The following is a 23,830-nucleotide window of genomic DNA, read 5'->3' on the forward strand; positions in this document are numbered from 1 at the left end:
TGTGCCTTTTCAAGGTTTCATATTAATCGGACAATTACTTACCGAGCTATGTCCAAAAAACGATTCAACCAATCAGAGAGCAGCGAACGATCGCGTGTGCCGAACGTGGAGGACACACTCTGCCTCGGATGGCACATTTGAGAGCGTATTCATTTATTTCACGTTTGCAAACTATGTTGGCGTTAAACTACGTTTTAAAACTAATAAAAACGAATTTGCGATTCATTCGCTTTCCTGCGCGTTTGTGCACGCGATGGCGATTTCTTTACCAAACTCCGGAAGCCGTTCGCTTTGGACCAAACCATTGCATGTAAATAGAGGGGGGGGGGTTCTGTGGTCGTTGCGAATGGACCAAACCATTCATGTAAATAGAGGGGGGGGATTGTCACTGTACTCGCAAGCCGTTCGCCGTTCGCTTTGGCGTTGCGAATGGACCAAACCATTTCATGTAAATAGAGGGGGGGGATATAATTTTAGATAGATATATAGTACGGGCATATATATAGTACGGGCATGCCCTAGTACTTTAAATACACTTATTGTATCACAAACAGCGATAATACTTTAAATACACTGTTATTACATCACAAACAGCGATAACACTTTAAATACACTGTTATTACATGACAAACAGCGATAATAATTTAAATACACTGTTATTACATCACAAACAGCGATAATACTTTAAATACACTGTTATTACATCACAAACAGCGATAATACTTTAAATACACTGTTATTACATCACAAACAGCGATAAAACTTTAAATACACTGTTATTACATCACAAACAGCGATAATACTTTAAATACACTGTTATTATATCACAAACAGCGATAATACTTTAAATACACTATTATTACATCACAAACAGCGATAATACTTTAAATACACTGTTATTACATCACAAACAGCGATAATACTTTAAATACACTGATATTACATCACAAACAGCGATAATACTTTAAATACACTGTTATTACATCACAAACAGCGATAATACTTTAAATACACTGTTATTACATCACAAACAGCGATAATACTTTAAATACACTGTTATTACATCACAAACAGCGATAATACTTTAAATACACTGTTATTACATCACAAACAGTGATAATACTTTAAATACACTGTTATTACATCACAAACAGCGATAATACTTCAAATACACTGTTATTACATCACAAACAGCGATAATACTTTAAATACACTGTTATTACTTCACAAACAGCGATAATACTTTAAATACACGATTATTACATCACAAACAGCGATAATACTTTAAATACACGATTATTACATCACAAACAGCGATAATACTTTAAATACACTGTTATTACATCACAAACAGCGATAATACTGTAAATACACTGTTATTACATCACAAACAGCGATAATACTTTAAATACACTGATATTACATCACAAACAGCGATAATACTTTAAATACACTGTTATTACATCACAAACAGCGATAATACTTCAAATACACTGTTATTACATCACAAACAGCGATAAAACTTTAAATACACTGTTATTACTTCACAAACAGCGATAATACTTTAAATACACTGTTATTACATCACAAACAGCGATAATACTTCAAATACACTGTTATTACATCACAAACAGCGATAAAACTTTAAATACACTGTTATTACTTCACAAACAGCGATAATACTTTAAATACACTGTTATTACATCACAAACAGCGATAATACTTTAAATACACTGTTATTACATCACAAACAGCGATAATACTTCAAATACACTGTTATTACATCACAAACAGCGATAATACTTTAAATACACTGTTATTACATCACAAACAGTGATAATACTTTAAATACACTGTTATTACATCACAAACAGCGATAATACTTTAAATACACTGTTATTACATCACAAACAGCGATAATACTTTAAATACACTGTTATTACATCACAAACAGCGATAATACTTCAAATACACTGTTATTACATCACAAACAGCGATAATACTTTAAATACACTGTTAATACATCACAAACAGCGATAATGCTTTAAATACACTGTTAATACATCACAAACGGCGATAATACTTTAAATACACTGTTATTACATCACAAACAGCGATAATACTTTAAATACACTGTTATTACATCACAAACAGCGATAATACTTTTAATACACTGTTATTACATCACAAACAGCGATAATACTTTAAATACACTGTTGTTACATCACAAACAGCGATAATAATTTAAATACACTGTTGTTACATCACAAACAGCGAGAATACTTTAAATACACTGTTGTTACATCACAAACAGCGATAATAATTTAAATACACTGTTGTTACATCACAAACAGCGAGAATACTTTAAATACACTGTTATTACATCACAAACAGCGAGAATACTTTAAATACACTGTTATTACATCACAAACAGCGATAATACTTTAAATACACTGTTATTACATCACAAACAGCGATAATACTTTAAATACACTGTTATTACATCACAAACAGCGATAATACTTTAAATACACTTAGTACATCACAAACAGCGATAATACTTTAAATACATTTATTACATCACAAACAGCGATAATACTTTAAATACACTTATTACATCACAAACAGCGATAATACTTTAAATACACTTATTACATCACAAACAGCGATAATACTTTAAATACACTGTTATTACATCACAAACAGCGATAATACTTTAAATACACTGTTATTACGTCACAAACAGCGATAATACTTTAAATACACTGTTATTACATCACAAACAGCGATACTACTTTAAATACACTGTTATTACATCACAAACAGCGATAATACTTTCAATACACTGTTATTACATCACAAACAGCGATAATACTTTAAATGCACTGTTATTACATCACAAACGGCGATAATACTTTAAATACACTGTTATTATATCACAAACAGCGATAATACTTTAAATACACTGTTATTACATCACAAACAGCGATAATACTTTAAATACACTCATTACATCACAAACAGCGATAATACTTTAAATACACTGATATTACATCACAAACAGCGATAATACTTGTAATAACAGTGTATTGAAAGTATTATCGCTGTTTGTGATGTAATAACAGTGTATTTAATCACAAACAGCGATAATACTTTAAATACACTGTTATTACATCACAAACAGCGATAATACTTTAAATACACGGTTATTACATCACAAACAGCGATAATACTTTAAATACACTGATATTACATCACAAACAGCGATAATATTTTAAATACACTGTTATGACATCACATACAGCGATAATACTTTAAATACACTGTTATTACATCACAAACAGCGATATTACACCAGTTCAGTTGCTGCAAATGCCAGAGTGGTTTATGACGAGGTTTTGTTTGTGGTTATTTTGATGGTAACACCAAGGAGTGGTTTATAACGAGGTTTTGTTTGTGGTTATTTTGATGGTAACACCAAGGAGTGATTTATGATGAGGTTTTTGTTTGTGGTTATTAGTCCCCTACCAGTGTACACTGGAGGGGACTATAGGTTTGCACTTCGTCCCTCCGTCTGTCCATCCGTCACGCAAAGAACAGTTTTCCGGACTTTTTTTTCTAAACTCAATGCTAATGATTTCAAACTTGGCACATGGTTTCCTCATGATAAGTTACAGATCAAGTTTGAACTTCACGACGTTTCGATCATTTTTGACAAAGTTATGGCACTTTGAACTTTAGTAATTTCCCCAACAGTTTTCCGGACGACAGACTGCCGGTAGGGGACATGTATTGCAGCGCAATACTCAGAATGCTTGTTAGTCCCCTACCGGTGTACACCGGAGGGGACTATAGGTTTGCACGCCGTCCCTCCGTCTGTCAGTCCATCAGTCCGTCAGTCCGTCACGCAGTGAGTCAGTCCATCAGTTCAGGACTTTTTTTCTAAACGCTTAATGCTAATGATTTCAAACTTGGCACATGGTTTCCTCATGATAAGGTACAGGTCAAGTTCGAACTTCACGACGTTTCGATCATTTATAACAAAGTTATGGCACTTTGAACTTTGTTAATTCTGATAATTCTGATGATCCTTAACTCGGTGCCATTTTAAGTTTTAATTTCCTTTAAAAACCAATTTATCTGCAATAATAGGACCGATTGAGATAAATTTTTCACCATATGATGGACTCGGTCTGTAGAATATTTTAATGGTAATTATAACGTCACAGGTCACGTGGTTCGGTCGCCATATTGTTTTTCGTGAAAACACGAAAACCCCTTTTTCTCTGCAACGGCTGAACAGATCGAGGCCAAACTTTGCAGGCAGAATCGCATACCCATGACGAACAAAAAAGTCAGCGAGAATGACGTCATGCGTCACATGGTTTCAGAGTTATGACGTTTTTAAGCATGAACCTTTAAAACCGAGCTCCTCCCTCATTTTTGATCCAATCGAGGGGAAACTTCACAGATCTGTTCAGCACTAAAATGTCCTTTTGGAATTTGCGATAGGGCACGTGGTTTGGCAGATATCGTTAATTAAACGAAAATATATTTTTTTTAAATGGATATTTCTTGTTTATTCTCGAGTTCTCCTCAAGCCTCACTGCGCGTCCTCAGCCTCGTCTCACGAACGTCAACAGCACGACACAGCGCACGCTTTCCGGAGGGGCGGAGCCAAGCCGAGCAACATATATATATATATATACACATCGATCATTGATCGTGAACCGAAAAATATAATAAATTACTGATGGTTTCAGAGTTATGACGTTTTTAAGCATGAACCTTTAAAACCGAGCCCCTCCCTCATTTTTGATCCAATCGAGGGGAAACTTCACAAATCTGTTCAGCATGTCAATCTACTAAAATGTCCTTTTGGAATTTGCGATAGGGCACGTGGTTTGGCAGATATCATTAATTAAACGAAAATATTTTTTAAAAATGGATTCTTTGCTGACGACTCTACTCTCTGTCGCTCCATTCTTCATCCCTCAGATCGGCAGTCTGCAGCCTCCTCACTCTCTGCAGACCTTGACAAAATCACAGACTGGGCAAACAAGTGGAACATGTCTTTCAATCCTGACAAATCTCACACTCTTACGATGTCTCTCCGAAAAGACCGACTGGACAACCCTCCCATCCACTTTCTGAATAATCCTCTCCAAGAAGTTCTGTCACTCAAGCTTTTGGGTCTCACTATCTGCCATGATCTTTCCTGGGAAAACCACATTTCAAATCTGGCCTCCAAAGCCAGTCGCCGACTGGGCATCCTCCGTCGTGCGAAGTCCTTCCTTGGCACACCTGAGCTCCTCACCACATACAAGGCTTTCATCCACAGCTCAATGGAATACTGCTCTCCCCTCTGGGCTGGTGCTCCTGCCTCACACCTAGCTCGCCTTCACGCTGCTGAAACCAAAGCATTCAGAATCATTGGAATCTCCCGCGATGAAGCTAACTCCAAGGGCCTCTCACTCACTCACCGCAGGCAGGTTGGTGGTCTTTCCGTCTTCTACCGACTCCTCTCTGGCCTTGCCCCCCCCAGCTCTCTCTGGGCTCTGTCCCGCAAATATTCCTACAGGTCGCACAAGATCTGCCTGCAACCCTCTTATGGTTAAACTGCCAAAATCAAGACTCTCTGCTCACCTTCACTCCTTCATTCCTCTTTTCTCCCGCCTCTGGAACAAACTCCCTCATTCTCTTCAATCCCACTCCACCCTCCAAGTCTTTAAAACAGCTGTTCACCACCATCTCTTATCTTCCCCCATCCAAAACCTTGATCTTTTCTACCCCCGCTAATTTCACCCCAATTCCACTTTTTTGAAATACCAACTTCTGTCCAGGAAGTCCTTGGTGTCCTTGTGTTTTATACTTCTCCCTCCCCTCCCTCCCCCCCCCCCCTTCCCATGCCTCCTCCCCCCGGGCCCTCTCCCTTCCACACATCTCCCTGCTCTCGGATGTTGTGTTTGTGTGCTTCCCCTTCTCTCCCCATCTTGTCTTCCGCTCCCTCTTTTTGGGTATTTTGTTTGTCTGGTTGATTTGTTTGTGAAGTAAATGTTAGGTCTTTCACGAGCCTCGATTCAGTATCCAAAAAAAAAAAAAAAAAAAAATCTCTTGAATCGCTAGTACCTCAGACCGTGAGTTGGTAATAATTTATATAATTCATACAGTGCAATACGTGCAGGCTGCTCCACGGAGCGACCTTTTGGGCTTATCAACGAGGCCCGGCGTGACACACGTGTCTCAGCATACCTCAGATCAATACTCAGAATGCTTGTTTTTATGGTAACACCAAGGAGTGGTTTATGACGAGGTTTTGTTTGTACGTGTGCAGCGATGCAACTCGAAGCGCGTGTCGGAGCAGACGTTTTTCCGCTTGGTGCAATCCATCGCTGTGGTTCTGTTCGAGTAAGTATTGGGAAGTGGTTTGTGGTGCAACGACAGCCAAACATTTTCTCTAAACTTCCGCTCATCGGTTTTGCTTCACTTTGTACTCGTGCATGTGTGTTGTCACATGTTACAATGCAATGTCCTTCCAGGTGTCATAACTTGGACGATTTTGGACCGGCCAAAAACCTCATGACTATGTGTTTCACCTACTACTACATGAGTACGTTTTTTACACCATGGCATCTCTTGCCGAAAGGGCAGGTCATTGTGTGCCTGTGTCTTTTAAGATTCCATCTTACCTGTGTTGGTCATTCGGTAAGAGTCCTTGCGATTTGAGTGATTAGTTGTTATACAGCTATTATTGTGTAACGTCTGATAAGATCCCATCTACATATTGTGTATGTAAAAGGATGGGGTCATGGGGTTAAAACTTTTTACCATTTTTGCATACACCTTATTTGGTTGGACCAAAATCTTAATTCTTGTCTTGAGGATAATGTCTGTGGCACTGACTTTTCCAAAGTGTAATTAGCCCGTCCCCTTCGCAGCAGGAGACGTGGTTTTGCAAACACTTCTATGACTGTCCGTGTGTCTGTCCGGCCATAACTTTTTTACAATCTGAGCTTTGTCATCAAATTTTCACCAAAGCTTTGTTATGATACTATGGAGAAGGCAAATTAATAATCTGGTCAAAAGGTCAATGTCAGGTCAGCGTCACATAAAATCGTCAATTTTCATCCGATTGACCTGAAAATTTAAGAATTTGCATATTGGGTCACAGAATTGGTTCACCAATCAAAACCTCGAAGCTGATCATTTTTGTAGATCTAAAGCTGAATGGTCATGGGTTTTTAATTTTTTTTGGGATACAGAGTCGAGGCTCGTGCAAGAGCAAACACATTAAACACAAAAACATAAACTGACACATAAAACATACAATAAAGGGAACGGGAGAAAAGAGGGGAAAGAGAGGGAAGTACACAAGCACAACAACAGTGGAGAACAGGGACATCAGTAGATCTGTGGAAGCGAGAGGGCTGGGATTGGGGGGAGGGGGTAAACCATAAGGCTGCATAAAATCAACAATTTTTTTTTTTTAAACTGTTTTCATTATTTTGGGCATACGGAAGAAGAAGACGTCTGAATACAAACGGACACAGATGGGCTTTGCATTTTCAGGTGCTTTCTAGTTTTGATGTGCATTCATAGATCCCTGAGGGCATTAAGGGTCAACTACCCAGTGTAATCTGGCACCTTGTCTTTAACAGTTTGAGGAGGCAGGTTACCCCCAAACCTGGAATAGTTTTGAGTTTTTATTGACAATCTGATAGCAACATGATACCTTGCATCAGAATGGGGTGTAATGGTTCACAAGTCTGCAGAGAGTCTGGGAGGTCGATGGTTCAAACCCCGACAGTCATATTAAAGACTTTAACAAGAACTAGCAGGGACCCGTGGAACTCTGATGCCCTCCTTTTTTTTTTTTTTTTCCTTTTTTTTTTTAGGCAGTGTATAGGCACTGAATTGCTGCCTCACATACTCCTGGAAGTTTATATTTTGCAATGTAAAGGTAGGGCATGGCGATTGTGAATATGACAGGCTTGACGATGTGTTCGGCCTGAACTGCATGAAAATCAAAATGCTAATGGGGGGGGGGCGTCAGCCTTCCTACTAATGACGTCATTGTGGGTGGAGTCATGACAGCTGTCCAACCAATGGGCAGAAAGAGAAAAACAGATGGACAGAAAACTGCCACTACTTTAATATGTAGATGACTTCACTGTGTCACAACGTGCAACAAAATCCGGTAACTGGTCGATTGGGAAACACACATTTAAAGCACTCTTAAAAAATGAACAGCGTGATCTGGAAACACACATTTAATGCACTATGAATGAATGAATGAATGAATGAATGATCGTTTTAAGGCCATTTTCCCCGCTAGAGCGGGGGTTAGCCTTGCAGGCCCCATGACAATCATGGTTCCCTGTTTGAGGCAATGTTTTTATGGCCGGATGCCCTTCCTGACACCAACCCTTCGTTGCCTCTTACGATGCGCAGGGATACGGTGTACCTATTCTAAAAATGAAATGAAATGAAAGGTTAATTTGACACCTCTTATCCGTGTCACCCTCCCTTTGGTTATATCAGTACGAGCTGATTCGTCACACGGTCACGGATCGTTTAACCCCAATGTGGGGCTGTTCAAAAATTACATAACGCTATTTTCTTCGGAGGGGCTACATAACGCTACTGTGCGTGCTGACGGGCTTGAATAAACCTTACTAATATTTGACGTACCGTATGATTAGATTTTTCTGGGTACCTCTTCATGAGCAACACTTGAACCAAACAAAGCCAATGGAAATCTGCTGCACCAAAACCGTGCAGTCAGCAGAGGCCTGCAGGCCTGATGTCTTAAGCCCACCGGAAAACCAAGATGGTGCCATATTGTTTTGTCTTGATGCCATGGTGGGTGGAGTCAAGCAACAAATATGGATGGGGTCCGGCAACTGTCCGACCAATGGGTGCACATTTCAAAAATCGATTCTGCAACTGGACCTGACGGCATCAGCCCACGGGTCCTAAAATCCTGTTCTTCCGCTCTTTCACTCCCTCTCTCTGTTCTCTTCACACTCTCTTTTGCTCAAGGTCATCTGCCATCTGCTTGGAAATCTGCCAACATCACCGCTTTGCACAAAAAAGGTGCAAAAACAGATCCCAGCAACTACAGACCAATCAGCCTTCTCCCAATTATCAGCAAAGTCATGGAATCCATCATTGCTTCAGATATGAAATCTTTCCTCTTCTCCAATGGCTTGATCTCTGATCATCAATTTGGTTTCAGACCTGGTCACTCTACTCTGGACATGCTGCTTCTGCTTTCTCAACAATGGATGGAAGTCCTCAATGCCAAACAGGAAATTAGAGCTGTCTCCCTTGACATATCACGTGCCTTCGATACGGTCTGGCACCCCGCTCTGCTCACCAAACTCTCCTCTTTTGGTATCCATGGAAATCTCCACGCATGGCTGGCGGACTTCCTCTCGAGTCGTAGTCAACGTGTGGCCCTGAATGGGTTTCTCTCATCTCCTCTTCCTGTTCAGGCTGGAGTTCCCCAAGGCAGTGTTCTGGGCCCTGTGCTTTTTCTGGTCTTCATCAATGATCTCTCTGACTCTCTTGAAAATCCTCTCTATCTCTTTGCTGATGACGCTACTCTCTGTCGCTCCATTCTTCATCCCTCAGATCGGCAGTCTGCAGCCTCCTCACTCTCTGCAGACCTGGACAAAATCACAGACTGGGCAAACAAGTGGAACATGTCTTTCAATCCTGACAAATCTCACACTCTTGTGATGTCTCTCCGAAAAGACCGACTGGACAACCTTCCCATCCACTTTCTGAATAATCCTCTCCAAGAAGTTCTGTCACTCAAGCTTTTGGGTCTCACTTTCTGCCATGATCTTTCCTGGGAATACCACATTTCAAATCTGGCCTCCAAAACCAGTCGCCGACTGGGCATCCTCCGTTGTGCGAAGTCCTTCCTTGGCACACCTGAGCTCCTCACCACATACAAGGCTTTCATCCGCAGCTCAATAGAATACTGCTCTCCCCTCTGGGCTGGTGCTCCTGCCTCACACCTAGCTCGTCTTCACGTTGTTGAAACCAAAGCATTCAGCATCATTGGAATCTCCCGCGATGAAGCTAACTCCAAGGGCCTCTCACTCACTCACCGCAGGCAGGTTGGTGGTCTTTCCGTCTTCTACCGACTCCTCTCTGGCCTTGCCCCCCCCAGCTCTCTCTGGGCTCTGTCCCGCAAATATTCCTGCAGGTCGCACAAGATCTGCCTGCAACCCTCTTATGGTTAAAGTGCCAAAATCAAGACTCTCTGCTCACCTTCACTCCTTCATTCCTCTTTTCTCCTGCCTCTGGAACAAACTCCCTCACTCTCTTCAAACCCACTCCACCCTCCAGGTCTTTAAAACAGCTGTTCACCACCATCTCTTATCTTCCCCCATCCAAAACCTTGATCTTTTCTACCCCCACTAATTTCACCCCAATTCCACTTTTTTGAAATACCAACTTCTGTCCTGGAAGTCCTTGGTGTCCTTGTGTTTTATACTTCTCCCACCCCCCCCCCTTCCCACGCCTCCTCCCCCCAAGCCCTCTCCCTCCCACACATCTCCCTGCTCTCAAATGTTGTGTGCTCTCAAGTGTTTGTGTGCTTCCCCTTCTCTCCCCATCTTGTCTTCCGCTCCCTCTTTTTGTACATTTTGTTTGTCTGGTTGATTTGTTTGTGAAGTAAATGTCAGCTCTTTCACGAGCCTCGATTCAATATACAAAAAAAAACAAAAAAAAAACACTTTACTCGGGATACAAATACAACTACAACTTTGGCCGGGGCGTAACATAGGCTATGTGGCCATGGCCTCATGCGAGGGTGTGGGGGACCGGGGTTGGGGTGTAAATTCTCTTTGTAAATGGGTACCGTGTTGCGCCACCTGGTGATTGTGGCAGAGGGTATTACAATTTCCTTTTTAACCTGGGCAACACTGAGGTTAAAGCAATCTTTGCACGGGTAAATTTTTCCCCCTTGCCCTTAGCCCCCCCCCCCGCCTCAAAACGGAGGGGCCTGTCAAAGCCCCCCCCCCCAAAAGATGGATTTGTAGCAAACCTTCCTGCCCCCCACCCCTCCCTCTCCTGCCTCACCCCCTCCCCCCCCCCCCCTGGGTACTTCTGCCAGTCTCTAATATTACAAGTGCTGCTTCAGCGAGATTCATACCTTCAACCCCTGGCATACCATTCTGGTGGCTGTGGAATGCACATTCATGTCTCATGCATTTCAACGTTGTTTAGTTTCCTTTTTTTATTTTAAAATGGGTGAAATAAATAATTTGTTGCACGATTGCTCAACTAATCTGTATCCAGCGATTCCCTGACGTGAAACCTTTTCGCATACAGGCTGCGCGACCACAGAGCCCTCATTCTTCAAGAAAAGCGCGACCAAAGGTCAGAACAAGATGCCAGCTCGATGGCGAGACGTGTTCGACTTCCGGGAACTCCGGCAGCTCATGCTGGGAGATGACAAGAGCAGTTTGTGAGTGACATTGATGAAAAGCATTGCGTTTTTCAATCGTCCTTAATTGGTACCTGATTTTGAGGTTCGGGAAAAGCCCAGTAGCAGCAAACTTTGGGGAAGATGAAGAGGCAATTCCGGTTATGTTTCACCAGCTGCCCACTTCCTGCAGTCGTCAGGAGTCATTCTGAAATATTTGATTCTCCTTTTTGTTTTTAAACCACAGAAAAGCTGAAAGCAAACATGATGGTGATGACAGAAATGGCACAGGTGTGTGCCCATGTAAAGTATTCCTTTAATTAGTGTCCATCTCTAGCTCTTCTCCCCCTTCCCCCCTTCGGCCCCACACGTCTCCCATTCTCCCTCCTCCCCCTCCCCCAGTCTGAAGTTCTCCTCCCCTGTATCTGATGTTGGTGTGCAAAGCCAATACACCCTTGAATTATCACGAGTTCCCAACAACGTGACTTTCCAACTTTCATGCTTTTTTTTCATGCTTTTTTGTTGCTTTTTCCTGCTTTTTCATTATTTCTCATGCTTTTTCATGCTTTTTTTTCATGCTTTTTGATGCTTCTTCATGGTTTTTCATTCTTTCTCATGCTTTTTGATGCTTCTTCATGCTTTTTCCTGCATTTTCATTCTCTCATGCTTCTTCATGCTTTTTTCTTCATGCCTTTTCATGCTTTTTTTTCATGCCTTTTCATGCTTTCTCATGCGTCTTTCTTCATGCCTTTCCATGCTTTTTTCTTCATGTCTTTTCATGCTTTTTTCCTCATGCCTTTTCATGCTTTTTTCATGCTTTCTCATGCGTCTTTCTTCATGCCTTTTCATGCTTTTTTCTTCATGTCTTTTCATGCTCTTTTTCATGCTCTTTCATGCTTTCTCATGCGTTGTTTTCATGCTTTTTTATGCCTTTTCATGCTTTTTTCTTCCTGCCTTTTCATGCTTTTTTCTTCATGCCTTTTTCTTCATGCCTTTTCATGCTTTTTTCATGCTTTCTCATGCGTTTTTTTCATGCCTTTTCATGCTTTTTTCATGCTTTTTTTCTTCATGCCTTTTCATGCTTTTTTCTTCATGTCTTTTCATGCTTTTTTTCATGCTTTCTCATGCGTTTTTTTCATGCTTTTTATGCCTTTTCATGCTTTTTTCATGCTTTTTTCTTCCTGCCTTTTCATGCTTTTTTCATGCTTTTTCATGCGTTTTCTTCATGCTTTATCATGCGTTTTTCTTCATGCCTTTTCATGCTCAACTCTTTTCCAACTTTCATGCCGGAGTAAATTGGTGTGTGGCCTAATTTAATTGTTTCCTTCTTTACTCTGCAGCGGTAAATGCAGAGGGACAGAGAGAGAAAGCTTATTTATACTCTCATCTGAAACAGCAGCCTATCTGGTGAGTCGGTTAATCCCGCAGAAGCAGGGCTCAAGTGCATTCGTTTGCTTGAGTAGTTTTCAAAGATGTTCTTGATTAATAACTTAGAGTAACTTGATATCTCCTCACGCACGTCTCGTCACCAATTCTACCTGTTGCGTTTCATCACAGGAGTAGGGAGTGCACTTTCGCAATTAAGATATCGAATTTCTTCTCAAATTATAGGAAACCTTTGAGATGCACAGTAACTGTGCTGTCAGTCTTCCGTTTGTCCCTCGTATCCGGAATGTCCATGTCCTGACGTCATAAACGGAGTTGCAGATTAACTCTAAACAATCGATTTATTAACTTCTATCGTTGTTTATTGATGTTTGACTCTCATCATCTGACAGTCGGGTTACCTGATGCCCCCTGTCATGTTTCTTTTCCATGAGCAGGGATTGTTGTATAAAGCACACACACACACACACACACACACCCATGCTTTTTAGTGTCGTTTTTGCCAAAGCTATCTCTTTCCAAGGGTTGAAATCCTGACCGGTTTGCCAAGCTGAGGCAGAATGCTCAACTGAGTTGGTAATCCAGGAATTTGTAACTTGTTCAGGGTGCCGGTGATAACTTGCCTATTCTTCACAAAGCACAGCGTGGGATCTTTAACGTTTACCAACTAATGCTGGTAGACAGGACACCCGTTTAACGTCCATCCGAGATGCCTGTGAAACACCGGGATGACAGTTTATAGCTGGATCAGGATTCGAACCCAGGCTAGACAGTTTGGTATTAAGGGGGGGCGAGGGGTGGGGGTCAGCGGACCTCTGAGCCATCCTGTCAACTAGATAATGAAGAAGAAACATGATGTACGTGATTTTAACCCGGGATCGCAGCGTTATGGGTTGTGCACTCGGATGGGAACACCAGATAGATGAACCCCGGTCGTGACATCACGAAGGATTTAGGTTGAAATGCCACAAATTTGAGGTTTTGATGTCTAGTCCAAGCCATTTAGCCCAAATATGGGGCCAGATAGGAAAAAACTGCAACACTACATATCAATGCGAAATTGTATGCAGTAATATATACCAGATAACATATCAAAAGTCTAAAGCTCTAAAAATATGGGGTGTCTGTCAAAATCACTGGTACATGGACCCCCCTTTTCATCCTTTTGCGGTACGATTTGTTCACATTTTGCGATACATTCCGAGCACATGGTATATAATTATACTTTTAATATCAGGAATTACAGCATGTTACAGCCCCAGTACAGCCCGTACGGAACAAAAAAATAAGCACGTAAACAAAATTCCCAATAGCTAAATACTGATCACTGATATGCAAATACATGAATCACTTGTCATGACTGTTTCAGAATTATGGCACATTTTGTTGATTAAAATCACAAACTCATAATAAAATCACATATAGAGAAACTAATAATACTGACTCATAAAATACTGTCGGAAGTCAAGGATTCGCTTAAAAGTAAAACAATGTCCACAATTAACTAATTCAGCTGCATGTAACAGTCTATAACAACAGTCCACTACCTAATCATCATTTTCCTCGTCATCGTCGTCGCTGAAACTGTCCAGGACGGAGTTGGTGCAGCCAGATCCACGGCACTGACCACAAGCAGGAGAACACTCCAAGTAGTGCTTGCGGCATGTACACCGTGCGGAACCACAATCGGTCGAACAGTTGCACCGGATAACATTCAACAAATCCTGAGGTGCTGGAGGGAGGTCGGTCATAACAGGAACAAGATTGCCGTCCCTCATTCTCCAGCCCCAATCCACTGGTTGTAGGCTGTTGTTTCCTTTCCACTGCTGTATTTGCAGATACACCCGTCTGCTGTGATATCTCGCTGCAGCAGATGTGGGCGGTAAGGTCTGTGGGAGTATCTTCGAAGTCTTGACTGCGACCAGTTCACAAAACCGCTTGTACCTGAGGGAATCCAAACTTTCATCAGGTTTACCCTTGTAGAGACACACGAGTGCTATCTCTCCTGCAGCCTCGACCACATCTGGTGATGCATCCTCAGCCAAGAACTGTTGGGATGAGTTTGGAAGAGTGTGCTCATCATGAATTTCTTCAGTGACGCTCCTTTGCCAAGGCCGTACAGTCGAGACGTTGTGTCACATCCCAATACTGCGTGTATGAATAGGATGCTTTCACACACAGCTGCACCTAGCTGACGTTTCATGGACTTCACATTCCAGATGTGGTTTGGTTTTGTAGTGGATTTTGCCTGACTATACATAAACAAGTCGTGTGCTTCTAGGTTTGCGTAGAAGCAGAGTAGGACGATCAGATCTGTGTCTTCTCCTATAAGGGCTGTGTTCCTCATGTTCGCCGAACTGACTGCGGTCTGGACGATTAGCAGGTCAGCATCTTCCTGGGAATGATGGGTCTGGCATCCAGAAAGCCGGAGGTATCTGCTCAACATGTTGATGAAGTTCTGTTTGTTGTTGAGGTTTCCCAGGAAGATGTCTTTCTTCATGGTCAACTTCATGTCATCAGTGAAAGTCACTTCTGGTCCACCTCTACCTGCTGCTCGCCTCTGGTGGGTCATGTGCTTGGTTGATTGACCAAGATATCCATCAAATATTACGATGGCCTTTCCGTACTTTCTTGTAACATAGTCACAGTGGAGCATGCAGATCTCTCGATATGTTGGTGAACCACGTGGCCATGGTATACGGTGCAGCAGACTTCCACCATCCAAGACATACTGGATTTCGCTGATTGACTCTATGGTACCTGGTTCAAGTTTAGACCAGATAGCATCTCCGAGTACGGACTTCTGGGCTTCACGTAGCATCAGCTTTTCATCAAACAGCGCAGGTGGATGAGGGCATAACTCAAAGCGAAACATCTCTTCCTTATCTTCAGCAGATTTTGAGATGATGATGAGACGCTGGAATAGCAGTTCTGGGTCTATCTGTACCTGGTCTTTACCAACTCGCACAGATGATCTGGCCTTCAGAAATGTGGTGGCTTGGTCTTTGCGCTTGAACGTGTAGTGGACAACTGACTGATTTGTCATGGAGTGCATGATCTTGTCTCCAATGAGCTTGGCATTGTCGACATCAACCTTACTGCCAGCGTTGACACCAGTCATTATGTTCCTGAGGGATGGATGACACTTGAAAGGATTTCTGTCAACTAGAGCGACCTGTAGTGTACTTGTATCTTGCATGTCGCGATGCTGCCTGGTTTTGCCCATCTCTTTGTTCTGTTCACCTGTGCTGTACTTCACTCCAGTGAGCTCTTGCATCGATCTGTTCGTCTCCGAACAAGCCGGCATGGACAAAAGCCACGTTAACCGTTGTTGCTCTGTCATTCCTCTTCCTCTTGTTAACCCCCCGCTGGTCTTCATACTTCTCATGAGTACTTGCTCAATCATCAGGTCTGAGGAAATTCCAGCCCAAGCTCTACTACTTCTTCGGGCGACATGGAAGCCCTGAGTAAACTTACGGTGCACTTTATGGTGCACAGTTTCCCTGTCCGGAAATTTGAACTGCATACCTGGTGATACACGGCATCTGCCGCTGGAAGGTCACACACAATGAGCAGTCGAGCCCGAACAGTATCGGCCCATGCATCGTTCCTTGTTGAGCACTTTTGCAGAAGACTATCTTTACATTCTGTAAATGTGATAGAGTGGACATCTCCTTGTTGTTTCCTGTTATCAAAGTTCACCTTTGTACCACAGAAGAGGCAATCTGCTTTGAAGTTGAAGGCTTCCTCTGCTGATCGGAGCGATACACTTGGGCCTGGTCTGTGTGTATCTCTGATACTCTGTGCTACCTTTATTGGATTGCAGTATACACGTCGGCATTCTTGATGAACAACTTGACCTGGAACAGTCTGTATTGGGTCACTGCGCTGGTCACTAACAACATTAATAGTCCGACTTCCCTTTTCACGAAGTGTCACTACTGGATTATCGTTGTTGGTGGATTCATTGCAGAACACACACGAATTGGCCGCCATTCTTCAGGGTTGGATTACCTGCAAATATAGAAAAGTTGAATATACTATTACTGTATGTTATTGCCAATAGACCTAAACATACTAAATACATGTCATTGGTGGGATTAAAAACTAAGATATATATGGTTCACAAACAAATAATGATGTACCGTCGCTTGCTGTGGAGTGAGCAGTCTTTGTAAAACGGGGTGTGGTTAAATAAGACACTAAAACAGTAAAAACTTCACTTATATATACAATATTGTACAGTATGATATCCTTTATTTATTATATCGTGCTAGTGATTAGGTCCAGTGTATAAAATAAGCAATAGAAGTTCAGAGAGCGACAATAATCATAGCATGCGGCATATGTACGTCTTTTAACATGGGGCTAAATGGAGAAAACTTGATTGCATTATTTGAGAGTCACCCCATATTTTTAGACCTTTATACTTTTAGTATGTTATAAAGGTACCTTGAGGGTAATCAATACTAATGAGATCGGTAGTGTTGCAGTTTTTTCCCCGTCAAATGCTAAATGGCTTGGAGTAGTCGTCCTCGTGATAATCTTGGTGTTAAATAAACTTTTTGGAGAGTAAAAACAAGAGAAATGCAAATATATCTATTTTTTTGTAACCCCCGCAATGTTCCGAGGCATCGATGTTCATGTGACGTCGGTTATCAAACCAATAGAGGAATGCTGGGAGTTTTAAAACGCCATGTACCCAGCAGGGCCTACGTCAGCCAAAGGGTCGTTGACGCTAAACCTCCAGCTACGTCGCCAGGTAATCCACATTAATCGACGAATGCTTCCACGACACGGGCAAAGCAAGGGTCGTGCCATCCTTCAGGTGCTGTGGAATATTGAAAAGCTCGTTATTCCCGATGGATCCAAAACCCCTTCCATGGATTCCAATGCAAGGTTGTTTTTTTTGACCTGGCACAGTCTACCTATGAGAGGATAACGAAGAGGGAACATGAAAGGGAAAATAATAAACTTTTCATTTCACAAACAGTGCCCGTTCGGGCTTGCCAGGTGGATTTGATGTCATGATAACCTTTGATAATCCAGGCCTATTAGTAAAGCAGGCCTGTTTTTCCCCTCATTAACACTCTGTTATAATAGCAGCTTCATTACCTGTTCCACCAAAGGTGAACAAAGGTTATGTTTTCTCCTCTGTGTGTTTGTCTGTTTACTTGCAAAAATCGAAGATTTAAAAGTACGAGTATATTGGTCGGTTGACTTTGTTATTCTCTGTCTGTTTATTTGTCACTCGCCTACAGGTCGCAATTCTAAACCGATCGTCTATTAAACTTCACCAAGTTATAGAGGTAGTCTCCACTGAGAACCCCATTGATTTTGAGGTCAAAGGTCATCTTGATATCAAATTTATAAAATCGTCAATTTTTGTCCTATTAACTTGAAAATTAAACAGCAATTGCATCGTGAGTGCATCAATGAATTGGGACAGCATCTATTTTTCAGGTCAAAAGGTCAACTCGAGGTCAAACTTCTAAAATCAATCTTTGAAAAATCTTCAATTTTCATCGTATTAACTTGGAAATCAAACATCAATTGCATATTGCATCAATGAATTGGGACAGCAACTATTTGAGGTCAAAAGGTCAAAGGTCAACTCAAGGTCAAACTTCTAAAATCATAAATTTTCATCTAAAAAAAAAATCATCAATTTCTATCCGTTTAACTTGAAAATTGGAGCATTTGCATAGTGCATCCCTGAATTGGGAAACCAACTATTTGAGGTCAAATGGTCAAAGGTCAAACTTATGAAATAAACTCCCACAATGGAGAGTAATTTTACTTGGAGATTAAAAACAAGAAAATGCAAATATATATATTTTTTGTAAATCCCGTAATGTTCCAAGGTCCATTGTTGGAGTGGTATCTTGTAAGACTCCGAAGTATCTTATGAAATCATCACTTTCCATCCCATTGATCAGAGCTATGATTAAGATCGTCAATTTTAATCTTGATGAAATGGACAATTTAACATCTCCATGGCAACTTTTGTTCTCGAGGGAGGGGTGTAGATTCAGCAAGTATCGTGCTCTGCACGATGTTTCTTGTTTGTCTGCCTGTGAGCAGGATATCTCTAAGTTATGAACGGATTCAGACGAAAATTGGTGGACAGGTTGGGTATGTGACGAGGACGAATTGGTTCGATTTTGGTGAAGATCCGAATCTGAGAAATTTGAGAAATTTTTAAAAGTGATTCTTCACCATTGAGAGATGGGGCGAGAAACTGTATTTCAAAAGGTTGCGGACGAGTTTTGATAAAACTTGGTGGAAGATTTGGTTTGTGACAAGAACAAGCCAATTCGATTTTGGTTCAGGTCCGAGTCCAGATCCGTAAGCATAAACTGTTCAGCCTTGTGGAGGTATGCGTGCCACCGAGTGCCATTCTGGTTCAAGTTGTAATAATCTTTTGATTTCTTTGCTCCTTTAGTACCTCCCATCGAATCTCTGATTATTCATTTTCAGGTTTATAATTTTTCGATGATTCTCTGTTACAACAAGCAATATTATGGTTACATGGACTCGCCCTCCGTGCAGGCACACGTCTCGCTTTTGGGACGCGGCCTTCCTCGACGCTGTGCACAGCGAACGCAACAAGCAATCGCCAACCACACAGTAAGTATCAAAATGGCGGTTTGTACGTGGCTTTTGTGTCTAACACATCCTTTCATAAACTGTGTCAATGCCAAGGTATTACCTCTGGAGGGCTAAATAATAACGTTTCTGATAAGGAAAGAAGAAAACCAAGTTTCGTGGAGCTTGTGTTGTAGGCCTGTGAAACCTGCATTTGTGTAAAAGGTTGATGCACTGTGGCAATTATCATACATGGATGTTTGTTCGCTTATTCTTGAACAGCCAGAAGTGGTATTTGATGACCCCGGAGGAAAGGGATGATGAAAACCGAACCAATGAGAACCTCACTTTTGGGCAGCTCTCGTAAGTATGACCTGCCGATCCTGCCATCAGGACCACTGTGGCAGTTTTCTGGATATCTGGTGCTGTTTGAAGTTTGTCAGACTTGCTCTGATTAATTTAATTATATTTCTTTCCCTTCCCCTCTCTCCCCCACCCGCCTTCTAAGCACGTTCATTTTTAACATGCTTTGCCTCGGCCTGGGAAGGAGCGAATGTCAAACGTTTCTGGACAAGCATTCCATCATTGGAAACCTGAGCAAAGGTATGGCTTCTTCCGGTCAGTGTGCCACCATTAGGTGCCCTGGAGGGAGAAATTCCACAACCGGAATTAGGCTTAGGTGGAATAAGCTATTACACGGTTAGAATCGGAACCGGGAATTGATTCCCAAATTATATTCTGGAGTTGATTACCGGCCGATCAATCCTTTGTGGGGAGGTCGTGGGAGTGGATTAGGTTTAGCACCCGGACTGATGATGCCTGCAATCCGGAAGTGGAGGTTTGTGGATTAGCTCCCGGTCCAGACTGATGATGCCTGCAATCCGGATGTGGATTTTTTGGGATTAGCTCCCGGTCCAGACTGATGATGCCTACAATCCGGATGTGGATTTTTTGGGATTAGCTCCCGGTCCAGACTGATGATGCCTGCAATCCGGATGTGGAGTTTTTTGGGATTAGCTCCCGGTCCAGACTGATGATGCCTGCAATCCGGATGTGGATTTTTTGGGATTAGCTCCCAGTCCAGACTGATGATGCCTGCAATCCGGATGTGGATTTTTTTGGGATTAGCTCCCGGTCCAGACTGATGATGCCTGAAATCCGGATGTGGAGTTTTTGGGATTAGCTCCTTGTCCAGACGAATGATGGTGCAATCCGGATGTGGAGGTTTGTGGATTAGCTCCCGGTCCAGACTGATGATGCCTGCAATCCGGATGTGGATTTTTTGGGATTAGCTCCCGGTCCAGACTGATGATGCCTACAATCCGGATGTGGATTTTTTGGGATTAGCTCCCGGTCCAGACTGATGATGCCTGCAATCCGGATGTGGATTTTTTGGGGATTAGCTCCCGGTCCAGACTGATGATGCCTGAAATCCGGATGTGGAGGTTTTTGGATTAGCTCCTTGTCCAGACGAATGATGGTGCAATCCGGATGTGTTTTTTGGATTAGCTCCCGGTCCAGACTGATGATGCTGCAATCCGGATGTGGAGGTTTTTGGATTAGCTCCCGGTCCAGACTGATGATGCCTGCAATCTGGATGTGGAGGTTTGTGAATTAGCTCCCGGTCCAGACTGATGATGCCTGCAATCCGGATGTGGAGGTTTGTGAATTAGCTCCCGGTCCAGACTGATGATGCCTGCAATCCGGATGTGGAGGTTTTTGTACCGCACACCGTTTTTCTCGTCTATTATTCCTTGTGGTTCATTTCAGGTTTTAACCTATAAAAGTTTGTTTTGGTGAACTTGTAATAAACGAAGCCGATGAACAGTTATGGGAAATCAAGCTTTTATTCTCTTTTCAGACTGAAATTTCTCCAAATTTACGACAAATATAACACAAAAATATGTTAAAATTCCACTTAGCTGAAAATGTATCACTTGGATAATAAAAGAACACTTCAACAATTGCAATGTTTTATAAAGTGCATGTCATCAATTATGGAACTACCCCTGAAGACCCCCAGTACTACCCCTTAAGACTTACATTGTGGCAAACATCCGGATGATAAACACACACACACACACACACACACACACACACACACACACACACACACACACACACACACACACACACACACACACACTAGTTCGGCAACAAGAACAAGCCGATAAGATTTTGGTTCAGGTCCGGATCCAGATCTGGCCTACCAATGGATACAAAATGTAAACTGTTCACCTGGCTCTGCCGTTCTCGTTCTCGTTAGTATTATATCGTCATTTGGGGATTGGTGTTCAGATTCACTACCATTTGAATAATTTTGATATAACAATGTAACAGATTCACTACCATTACATATCTGTGATGTAACAATACCTGTACTCCTTTCTCCCTTTGGAATTCCCACCCCATTGCAGTGCAAAAGGAAACGTTGCAGGAGCAGATGGAAGATCTTATCGTCGAATTGGGCCAATGAGTAGAACATCAGAAGGTTCCCGGTTACGAGGCTACCTTGACTCTTCGTATTAATATTGTCACAGCCGGATGGGACCACCTGAATTATAATCACGTGACCAACACCTGCCCCGATCACTCGCACAAATGTTCCGCAAAGGCCTGCCGGCTTCAAGCCATCGTTCAATTTGCTACCGAACTCGAATCACCAGGTGACCGCCCTCGGCACCGCGTTGACAGGCTTCATCCATGGAGCTTCAAGGTACACTGTGCCCGTGCAGGTCGGTGCTTTCACCAGACCGAGGTGTGAGCTTCCTATTGGCACAGATTTCATAACGACTCCATGTTTTTCCTCCATTAACCTCGGTTGGTCAAATGAGTGTTATCTAAATCATAAGGTCCCTCCGCTTCCACTCTTACCCTTTTCACCTGAAATTGTGCATCGGGGCGATCTCTGCCTCGTATAGACCGGGGCCGGGGCCGACCTCTGCCTCGTATCGACCAGCGCCGGGGCAACCTCTGCCTCGTATAGACCGGGGCCGGGCCGACCTCTGCCTCGTATGGACCGGGGCCGGGGCAACCTCTGCCTCGTATAGACCGGGGCGACCTCTGCCTCGTATCGACCAGGGCCGGGGCGACCTCTGCCTCATATAGACCGGGGCCGGGCCGACCTCTGCCTCGTATGGACCGGGGCCGGGCCGACCTCTGCCTCGTATGGACCGGGGCCGGGGCGACCTCTGCCTCGTATAGACCGGGGCCGGGGCCGACCTCTGCCTCGTATCGACCAGCGCCGGGGCAACCTCTGCCTCGTATAGACCGGGGCCGGGCCGACCTCTGCCTCGTATGGACCGGGGCCGGGGCAACCTCTGCCTCGTATAGACCGGGGCGACCTCTGCCTCGTATCGACCAGGGCCGGGGCGACCTCTGCCTCATATAGACCGGGGCCGGGCCGACCTCTGCCTCGTATGGACCGGGGCCGGGCCGACCTCTGCCTCGTATGGACCGGGGCCGGGCCGACCTCTGCCTCGTATGGACCGGGGCCGGGCCGACCTCTGCCTCGTATGGACCGGGGCCGGGCCGACCTCTGCCTCGTATGGACCGGGGCCGGGCCGACCTCTGCCTCGTATGGACCGGGGCCGGGCCGACCTCTGCCTCGTATGGACCGGGGCCGGGGCAACCTCTGCCTCGTATAGACCGGGGCCGACCTCTGCCTCGTTTCGAGCAGTGAAACTTTATTAACGAGTTTGCACTTTTAAATGAAAGGTCCACCCATTACGCAGCCGATGTCTGTATCCCAGAGTGCAATACGACTGTGTGTCCGCTGATGGTATAGCCGCACCTGGAAGGTACAGGTAGTGTTGTGGAATGCGGTTTCCAGTATGAGCCTTTTATTTTAGTTAATGGGGCAGACGTTCCGTCTTCCTTAGATACTCGGTGTTTTGGTTTGCTGAATACCAATACGTACTGTTCTGGTTCGTTTGCGTATATTTGCGGCACAGACACCCAATTGCTTCGTTGAGTAATTTCGGACGTTTCATAGAAACTTGTATTGTGAACATAGCACACCTTTGTGGTTACCAGGTGTCATTGTGTCGATGTCTGAGGCAGCCTGTGTGAGTGCCCGTATTCCTGTGCATTGTAACAGCTGTTCGTCTCACCAAGGTGTCCATGTTTGTTTGGCTTTAAAGCTGCACTTTGTCTCCATGGCATTTTAATTATCGCATTTGATAAAATAAACATTTTGTGATTAAAAGGAGCCTGCCTTCTTCCATTGCACTTGTAACACCGTTGGGTGAGTGACAGGAATCATGATTATGTGTGTGTGAGATTGTCATGATTATGTGTGTGTGAGATTGTCATGATTATGTGTGTGTGAGATTGTCATGATTATGTGTGTGTGAGATTGTCATGATTATGTGTGTGTGAGATTGTCATGATTATGTGTGTGTGAGATTGTCA

General features: G+C 43.1%; 1 protein-coding gene across 9 annotated transcripts in view; it reads left to right on the forward strand.

The window, feature by feature from the left end:
* KIAA0513 (KIAA0513 ortholog) overlaps positions 1 to 23,627 on the forward strand; it is a 36,948-nt gene extending 13,321 nt beyond the window's left edge. For 4 of the 9 annotated variants that reach the window (XM_078779137.1, XM_068115464.2, XM_078779138.1 and 1 more), the window contains exons 4-12: positions 6,335 to 6,408; positions 6,540 to 6,610; positions 11,350 to 11,485; positions 11,691 to 11,734; positions 12,784 to 12,850; positions 19,382 to 19,459; positions 19,700 to 19,780; positions 19,926 to 20,020; positions 21,835 to 23,627. In XM_078779137.1, the coding sequence (XP_078635263.1) occupies positions 6,335 to 6,408; positions 6,540 to 6,610; positions 11,350 to 11,485; positions 11,691 to 11,734; positions 12,784 to 12,850; positions 19,382 to 19,459; positions 19,700 to 19,780; positions 19,926 to 20,020; positions 21,835 to 21,893 (705 nt within the window). In that variant the 3' untranslated portion in view covers positions 21,894 to 23,627. Of the gene's footprint in view, positions 1 to 6,334; positions 6,409 to 6,539; positions 6,611 to 11,349; positions 11,486 to 11,690; positions 11,747 to 12,783; positions 12,851 to 19,381; positions 19,460 to 19,699; positions 19,781 to 19,925; positions 20,021 to 21,834 lie in introns of all 9 variants that reach the window. The other 5 variants (XM_068115461.2, XM_068115460.2, XM_068115462.2 and 2 more) reach the window with 2 other exon arrangements.
* The last annotated feature ends 203 nt before the right edge of the window (positions 23,628 to 23,830 follow it).

Source organism: Myxine glutinosa, chromosome 5, assembly GCF_964187855.1.
Source record: "Myxine glutinosa chromosome 5, kmMyxGlut1.1, whole genome shotgun sequence".
Taxonomy (NCBI): domain Eukaryota; kingdom Metazoa; phylum Chordata; class Myxini; order Myxiniformes; family Myxinidae; genus Myxine; species Myxine glutinosa.